At 34.9% G+C, this 9,855-nt stretch overlaps 1 protein-coding gene across 1 annotated transcript in view; it reads right to left on the bottom strand.

Moving 5' to 3' along the window:
- Positions 1 to 9,855, bottom strand: part of Faah2 (fatty acid amide hydrolase 2) — a 296,926-nt gene that overhangs the window by 151,725 nt on the left and 135,346 nt on the right. Inside the window, exon 8 of the mRNA XM_004644818.2 lies at positions 8,147 to 8,282. Coding sequence (XP_004644875.1) covers positions 8,147 to 8,282 — 136 coding nt within the window. The remainder of the gene's footprint in view (positions 1 to 8,146; positions 8,283 to 9,855) is intronic.

A 9,855-nucleotide genomic window follows, 5' to 3' on the forward strand; every position in this document is an offset into this window, starting at 1 on the left:
TTACTGAGAAGTTTTTTCATGTCAAAAGAAATTACCAACAAAGTGAAAAGGCAACCCACAAATTTGGAAAAAATCATTGCAAATAAGTACTCAGACAAAGGTCTGCTCTGTAAAATTTATAAAGAAATAAAAACCACTAGGGCCCCAAAATTTAAAGACACAATCCAGAAATGGGCATCCGAGATGCACACAAGCTTCTCAGAGGACAAAATTAAAGAAGCGAATAAATATATGCGAAAATGTTCCACATCACTAGCCATCCGCGAAACGTAAATTAAAACAACATTGAGATATCATCTCACTTCAGAAAGAATGGCTATCATAAAGAAATCATTCAACCACAAATGTTGGAGAGGTTGTGGGGAAAAGAAACCCTTCTCCACTGGTGGTGGGAATGTAGACTGGTGCAAGCGTTATGGAAATCAATGTGGAGACCCCTTAGAAAAGTTGGATTGGAAATTCCATTTAAACCAGCTCTTCCTCTACTGGGAATTTTCCCAGAGGGTCTGAAAACATCATATCGTATGCATATATGTGTGCCTATGTTGATAGCAGCACAATTGTGATCACCAAATCTTGCAAACACCCAAGATGCCTATCGCCTGAGGAATGTTTGAAAAAGATGTGGTATTTTTACACAATGGAGTATTTCTCAGCTCTAAAGAATGATAAAGTCGAAGCCTTTTTATTGAAGAGGATGCCACTTGAACATATACTTATATGTGAAATAACCCAGACACACATGTGTAAATATCATATAGTTTCCCTAGTATAAGAACTCAAAAGAAGAAATACAAACAGGAAAGTATAATATAAGTAAAAGGAAAACAGGATCTCGAGGACTAACTAATCAAAAGAGGGAAAGAAGATTTAAGAAACATAGCAATGTCAAGCCATGCAGTTATATGTAGAAGATGGGCAAGGCAATGATCCTGAGAATCTCCAGAAGATTTTTGAATCTAACAGTTAATTGAAAGATTCGCACCCTGACTAACTATATATACTGATACCTGTGAACTAAGCAACTGCACTGAGGATGGTAATCTGTAATAGTAGTTTCATGCTTGAATTGCCTGTCATTCTGGTCTTCTAAATACCGCCTGCTTGTCATGACATGACAGTTGCTTCTGTGCTGTCCCTCGGGTTGATGATTGTTCAAAGAGAAAGGGGGTGGTGAATGAAGGCAAAAGATAGGAAAAGGAACATTGTGGGACTATCCTTCTTCAAAGTTGTATATGGTTAGATTTTTGGACTTATGTGTAAACATAAGAAGTATATAATTCTTTATGTATATTTATATGCATATTTTTAAAAATATATTCTAATTTTTAAATGTTTTTTCATCATATTCTGTAGGGACTTAATGTTCAACATATCAATACTTGATAAAAATATCCGTTGCATGTTATGACTAAGATGTTTGATATTCAGACAGAGAGTGAAGTTAAGTTTAACACCCTAGGTTTTATGGTAATAACAATAAGCTTATCTTCTGCATATTTAACAACCTAAGTTTGCAGACCAAATTAGAGAAAGAGGAGGGCCACAAGGAAAGCCAACATTTTGGCCCTAGCCTTCCAAAGTCAATTAACCCTTAGGACATATGGGAACTTCTACTGTCACATCATGTAACTCGGTAGTGTCCCAAATTTTCTGATGAAGGAGATTATGCAGCAAAGAGGAAAGTGATATTTGATGTAGAGTGTGCCTAAAGACAGTCACATAGAGAGAAAACATTCTCTCAGGGTTTCACAGAGAGCACATTGGCCAAGCAATGGCCGTGTCTCAACCACATGGCTGACACTGACAATGGTTCTACAATCTGAGGTATGGGATCTCAGGATAAATCCTGAGGGGATTTCACTGACCTTATCAGACCCAAAATCTACAACTCTTGTTGCAGAGTTCCTGCTTTACCTTGTTCTTAACCATCCAGAAATGCATAAATATGAAATATAAGAAGTAAAGCCATGGTGTTATGTTGAGCTGTAGGAGATGCAGGTCAAAAATTTCTGACCTTGCCAGTCAAGCAGAAGTCCCAATACTATTATGGACTACTGCACTCTTTTAGAATATTTTGCTGAGTTTACACACCTATAATATTTAAATGATGGAACTTAACAACAAAAAGGGGATACAGATGAATGTCCATTTTGTATCTGTGTATTCAAAATGGTTAGGATATATATTTCCACTCTCTTCATGAATAGTGGGATTTGTTCTAATGGTGTTTGTAAATAGGATATCAAATCTGCATCTTGTACAGCAATTAACCACTAGGAATAATTTTTTTAAAAAAGAATATGGAAACATATTCTCTGTTTCCAGAAAGCAAGAATCAATATTGTGAAGATGGCTCTACTTCCAAAATTCCAGTACAGATTTAATGCAGTCCTAATCAAATTACCACCAACATACCTCAAAGACATAGAGAAATTATTCCTAGAATTTATTTGGAACCAGAAAAGACCTAGAATAGTAAAGGCTATCCTGGGAAACAAAGAAAAGTCAGGAGGCATCACAATTTCCTGACTTGAAATTATACTACAAAGCCACTATGAAAAAAATCAGCCTACTACAGGCAACAAAATAGACTTGAGGATCAATGGAGTAGACTAGAAGATACAGAAGCCTCTAAGAACACACTCATCCACCTTATCTTCAACAGTGGGCCAAACATGTTTCGTGGAAGAAAGAGCCTCTTTAACAAATGGTACTGGAAAAACTGGTTCTTTACTTGCTGAAAAATAATCTTGACCCAAGTCTATCTCCTTGCACTAACCTAAACTCAAAATGGATTGAAGATTTAAAAATTAAAACATAAACAGCCAGAGGGAGATGGCTCAGTTGCATAAGTGCTTCCCTGGCAAGCAGAAGGTCCTCAGTTCAATAGCCGGTTCCGCAAAAAAAAAGAAAGAGAAAGAAAGAAAGAAAGAAGAAAGAAAGAAAGAAAGAAAGAAAGAAAGAAAGAAAGAAAGAAAGAAAGAAAGAAAGACAGACAGAAAGAAAGAAAAAAGAAAGAGAAAAGAGAAATGACATACTGAACAGAACTGAGGCTATAACTTCATGTATCTTTCAGGAGTGTTGTGTTGGCTGAGTAGAATAATTGCTTACCTGGCTAGCCCAAGGGCCTGAGTTCAATCCGTGGTACCAAAGAAAAGGAAAAAAAAAAGGAAATGCTAAACCTCCTGGAAGAAAATAAAGGATGAAATCTTGAGGACATAGGGGTAGGCAAAGAGTTCATAAACAAAAATCAAATCACATGGGAAACTCTTGAAAGAACTAACAACTGGGACCTCCTCTAATTGAGAAGATTTTGCACATCAAAAATAAATAAATAAATAAATAAATAAATAAATAAACAAACAACAAAGTGAAAAGACAACCCAGAAATTAGGAAAAATTCTTGACTAATAAGAACTCAGACAAAGAACTGTTTTCTAGAATTTATAAAAAACTATAAAAACATTAGGGCCCCAAAATTTAAAGATCCAATCCAAAACTGGGCATCTGAGATGAATACACACTTTTCAGAGGATGAAAGTAAAGAAGAAAATAAATATATGAAAAAATTCTCCACATCACTAGGCACCCATTTAATGCAAATTAAAGCAACACTGAGATACCATCTCTCTGCAGAAAGAATGGCTATCAAAAAGAAATCATCCAACAACACGTGTTGAAGAAGATGTGGGGAAAAATGAACCCTTCTCCACTGCTGGTAGGAATGTAGATTGGTGCAACCATTATGGAAATCAGTGTGGAGTCTCCTTAAAAAAACTAGGAGTGGAAATCCCATTCAAATCTGCTGTCTCCCACCTGGGAATATTCCCTGAGTAATTGAAAACGTCATATCATAGTGATATATGTGTACCTGTGTTTATAGAAGCAGATTTTGTGATAGCAATATGTTGGAAATAAACAAGATGTGCTTCACCTGAGGAATGGGTGAGAAAGGTGTGATATTTTATACAATGAATTATTACTCAGCTATAAAGAATGATAATCTCAAAGCTTTATATATAAGTGGATGCCACTTGAAGATATACTCATAAGTAAAATAAATGATAATGACATGTGTAAGATCATATAGTCTACCTAGCATAAGAAATCAAATGAAGAAATAAAATTATAAAGACATAAAGCAATTTAAGGAAAGCAAGAACTTGAGGATTGGACAACAAAGAGATGACAAGGAGAAAAGCTAGGAAATATGACAAGGGCAAAAGTCATACATTTATATGCACAAGATCAGGGAGGCAATGGTCCTAAGAAACTTCAGCATGTTTTTGCAACTAGCAGTTAATTGGTAGGATTCTCACCCTGACTATACATGCTGATACCTGTGAACTATGCAACTGCACTGAAGAATGTAATGTGTAATTCTAGAGTCATGCTTGGAATATCTGTCATTCTGGTCTTCTAATTACATATGTCTTGACATAACAATTACTGCAATACTGTCTCTCAAGTAAATATTTGTTTAAAAACAGTGTCAATAAATGAAAACAAGAGACAAAAATGTCACAAGACTGTCCTGCTACAAGGCAGTATAAGGTTAGATTTTTAAATTTCTGTGTAAAAATATGTAAATGCTTATTCTTATTTTCCAAATATTTCTTATCTTTTTAGTATTTTCATATTCTGGAGGAACTCAAAGCTTGACATATCAATATTTGATGTAAAATGTCTGCTCCAAGTTATGTATAAGATGTTTAATATCCAATCAGATAATGAGGTTAAGCTCAACTGCCTATGTTGTAGGGTAATAATGTTTCTTTTATGGAGGGTTAACAACCTAAGTTTGCAGACCAAAGATTAGAGAAAAAGAAGGGCTGCAAGATGGCCAAAACTTTTACCCTAGCCTTTCAAAGTCAAGTGAAGCCTCAGGACATAGGAGAACCTGTACTGTAACGTCATGCAACTCAGTTGTGTCCCAAATTTTCTGATGAAGATTATGGGGCCACAGAAGAAAATGAATGATGATGTATAGTATGTCTAAGGAGAGTCACTTGGAGAGAAAACATTCTCTCAGCCTTTCACAGAGAGAAAATTTGTCAATCAATGTCCATGACTCATCCATATGGCTGACACTGATAAAGGACCTACAAACTGTGGTACCGAGTTTCATGTTAAATCCTAAAGGGATTTGATTTACCTCATCAGATACAAAAGTTACATTTCTTGTTATATATGTCTTGCGTTACCTTGGCCTAAACAATTCAGCAGAAAATTATGAAAATGAAGTATAAAAATAAAGCCATATCACTACGCTGAGCTGTAAAATGTTCAATTCAACAATTTCGGACTTTGCCAGTCTTATGGAATACCCACTACTATTATGGGCTACTGGACTATAATGGGATATTTTACTGAACCCATGCACCTACAGTATTTAAATGACAATGAAATGCCCTTCTCCAACAAAACTAACCAATAATTGGAATAGAATTGGGCTGGAGAGATGGCTCAGTGGTCTAAAGCACCTACTTGGAACAAGCTCGGCAAAGCACAGGGACCGCGGTTCGATCCCCCAGCACCACATGCCAGCCAGCCCGCCCCCTGGTGGGCTGAGCTGGCCACACACACCTCTCTCTCTCTCTCTCTCTCTCTCTCTCTCTCTCTCTCTCTCTCTCTCAAATAAAAAAAAATTTAAAAAAAAATAAAAAAATAAAAAAAAAAAAGGAATAGAATTGAACGACCATTTTGTATTGATATACTCAAAATAGTTAGGATAGATATACAGCTCCATTCTCTTAGTTCAATGAATAGAGAGGTTTGTTCTTATAGTGTTTGAGACAGGATATCATATCTGCATTTTGTACAATGAATGACCAGTAAGCCAAAAATATGCAATATTTTAATTATTGAAAATGTGCTATTAATTGGTTTAGAAACTGTCTTATTGCTATTTGTTTCTGAATAAAATTATTTAAAATAAATAAATAACAAATACAACTATATCATCTTCTTCCAAAACATTTCTTTATCTTGTCAAAATCCAGCCTAAATTTATGGAAACTCACTTTTACAAAACCATTAATCCCTCCAGCAGTAGAATTCTCCTTAAACGAGCACTTCTTATCCATGTAGCCTGCGTTCAGTGTGTTTGCAACACATCATCTATCAGTGATTTTATCCCATGAATTCTTCAGCTACGTTATGAACTCTTGCACACTAGGCTTCTCATTGTTTCCATTAGAGTGTACATTGAAGACATAAAACAAGAATGGCAGCAAAAAATGTTAATGCTGGGGCTGGGGAGATGGTTCAGTGGAATAAGCGCTTCCCTGGCAAGCGCAAGGACCTGAGTTCAATCCCCGGTTCCACCAAACAAACAAACAAACAAAAAAAGTTAATGCTTGTGTATGATGGTCTACACAAAAACAAGGTAGACATTATTTGTGATTTGTTTTTGTACTCTGATATGACATTTGCACAGAAGTCCCAAATTCATCTGTTTACATTGGTATTTGCCACTCATCCAAAAGAACATATTTCCAAATACTTAATTATAGTTGTTGTTAGTATGTATTGATAGTTGATATTGGTGCATATTTTTTCTAGCAGTATCATTTACTTATATATTAAATTATTGTATAATTCAACATGTCTGTCATATGTGGCAATGGGCATGCCAAATGAGCCATTTGGCCAATGATCTTAATTTGGTAATATTTTTGTATTAGAATTTATAGTACAGGATCCTGAAAAATTATGATAGTGTTTATTTTTCTGCTAGGTCTTATTTTCAGGGAGATATGATAGTAGTATCTAGGACTTCTTGCACTCATGGGTAATTCTGCCTCAATTTTTAATGCACATTAAATATATATTATTGCATTGCACTCTTACTTTCCACACTATAACACACTAATTTTCACTGATGACATTTTTCTTTCCAAAGTCTCTTAATTTTTTGCAACATATTTTTTTTCAAAATCTTCATAAATCAATATATGATACATTGTTACAGATGTAGTTAATGCACTCATGTAAAATAAATAAACATTTTCTGGATTTTGGTGCCTGTAATTTTTCGTCCCTTGATATAGACATGCATGAGACATGGTTGTCATCTCTTATCCTCCAACTGGATTCATGGAGGATACCGCCATGGACACTAAATTTTCAGCTGGTGTCCTACCAAACATTTCTGTGGGTTCTAGGGTTTTTGCTGGGTTGTCAAAGTTTCTAGTGTATACAGAGATTTACAACACTTTTGTGTTTGATTCTTTGGGTGGATATTATAAAATGATTTTATAGGGGCCAGGGAGATGGCTCAGTAGAATAAGTGCTTCCTTGGCAAGTTCAAGGGCCTGAGTTAAATCCTTTGTTCCGCCAAAAAAAATTATAAATTATATGCAATATATTAAAACTTTTCCCTTGTAAATCCTGACTACAACATATATATTCTATGCAGATTTTTTTTCATGAGGTAAGTTGTGGTAATACATAGTTTCAGGTAAACTTGATGAGAACATACATTTGCTGGAAATAGGCAAGTTTTATGTTACTGCTGTAGACAATGTTATTAAGGTCAATAAATTTCTATAAAGAATGAATGATTAAGATGTGACTGGAAAATATGAATATGGTTTTAGATGACAAAACTAGAAAATTTCAATTTAATGTGAGATGAGTCATTATACTTAAATTTTCAAGTGCACAAAAGATTCAGTGTTTCAATCATGAGGTAAGGACTCCCTTGTTTTTATTTTTTTAATAAAATATTGTAAACAATATGTTGCCTGCTTGGGAAATATGTTATACCCTTATATAATATAAATTTCTTATTTCACTTTTTTGAGACTGGATTTCACTATGGAGTTCAGGCTGGTCTCAAACTCATCATAATTCTCTTGCCTTTCTTCCTGAATACTAGGATTAGAGACAAATACCACCACATCCAGCTGAGTTTCTCAAAATAATAATTATTTCTTGTAGACTAGAAGTTTATGTTTTGTTTTGTTTTCTGTTTTTACCCAGAACCAGGGATTGAACTCAGGCCCTTTCACTTGTCAAGCAAGCACTTATTCTACTGAGCCACCTTCCTAGCCCCCAGAAGTTTACAACTATGTCACAAATAAAAATTGAAAACTAATTATAAGGATGTAAGACAGAGGAAGTGAAGATGTTTACATACTTTCTGATGCCAGGTCCTGCCATGACCTTCAACATGGGTAGCAAGTCTTCTGCATAGCGACACATTGGACCAGTGCATAGAAGCGGTTCCTGGGCTTCCCTAGCCATAGGAAACTGACCATTGTTGGGAACCACACCTGAAAGTTTAAATAACTAGGTTATATACTCAAAATAAGACACGATTTCTGCATGTTTTTCCTGATGTTTTTTATATCTAAAACATAAATCTTCTGCTTATAATGTTTTTGAGCCTAAATATTTACTTTGATTTTAAAAAACATTACCTTAAGATGCATAAAACAAAAATTGTATTTATTATTATTTTTCTTTTTTAAAAATGTAATTAGATCTACATCTTACTACAGAGATCAGAATCATAGTTATCCTCCTGTCTTCAGTTTCCCAAGAGCGGGAATTACAGGCATGTGCCACCACACTCAGTCTCAATCACCTTCTCAGCACACCCCAGGGGTGGGACTAGGATGACACAGTGAAGATTGAATCCAGTTTCTGCGTCTGTCTGAGTGGGTGCTTTAATCTGCTGAGCTATCTGGCTAGCCCTAAATATTATATTTATTATTATAGTATTTGTGTTTTGATACATGTATATGTTGTGTGATGCTTAAATAATATTAAACACAGCTATCATCAGCTTCTTTCAAAAACTACTACTTCCTATCAGGTTCTTAAAATTGGGGAAGAAAACTCTCTCTCATTTTAAAGGGAGGCAATGTAAATTCAATTCTAAAACTTAACTTGACATTGGATTTAAGGACAGAATAAAGCAAACCAGTCAGTTCCCATAATTAGAAAGTAATAAACTCAGCTACTCTTGACATTCCACTACAGGCTGCAGCTTGTAAGATAAGTGCAACTCAGTCATGTACATGCTGTTAGTTTGTTTTAAAGACTTATCTCCTAGAGACAGACCCAGATCATTCTCAGGCAATGATTGGTTCTCCCTGCTCACCTTAGCCCTTACCTCCCTGCTATAGAGATAGTAACCCCAAATTACCTTTCTTAAATTAAGTCTGCCTAGCAACACAAGACACAAAATTCCAATTGTAGAATATGCTGTTATCTGTCTTTTGTAGTTTTTTTTTTCTAACAATCTATTTAAGTTACTGTTTAACCCCAAGATGGAGCTGAGATTTTGAAACTGAGTTTTTCCTCAGCTCACAAGTTTTTTGAAAACAACCTGTTTACTTTCCAAAATTCCTCTTTACTATGTAAGAATAATTTCTTCTTTACTATTTAAGAATACTTTACTTTTCTCTGATATTTTCAGGTTTATCCTCAATATTATGAACACCAAAGAAGATTCAATAAACAATCAGCATCATTATACTTTAGAAAAATTAAAATGAAAGCAACAATCTAATATTACATCACTCCAGTAAAAACTGAGAATTATCAAAAAACAAAACATAAAATATTTGAGAGACCTCGTAGGGGAAAGAGGACCTGTAAAATTTAAGTGTTATTATTTTTATTAAATTTAAATATGGGGCCGGGGAGATGGCTCAGTGGAATAAGCACTTCTCTGGCAAGCTCAAGGGCCTCAGTTCAATCCCTGGTTCCGAAAAAATAAAAATTAAATATGAGCCTTTTATTACCAGACCTGGGACCACTTGACCATACTCACACAGGAGAGGACAAATGACCAGAAGCCTTAGAAGTATAGAGATTTTATTTTATTTTGTTATATAT

The sequence above is a fragment of the Octodon degus genome, unplaced genomic scaffold (genome assembly GCF_000260255.1).
Source record: "Octodon degus isolate 3935 unplaced genomic scaffold, OctDeg1.0 scaffold00211, whole genome shotgun sequence".
NCBI classification, from domain to species: Eukaryota; Metazoa; Chordata; class Mammalia; order Rodentia; family Octodontidae; genus Octodon; species Octodon degus.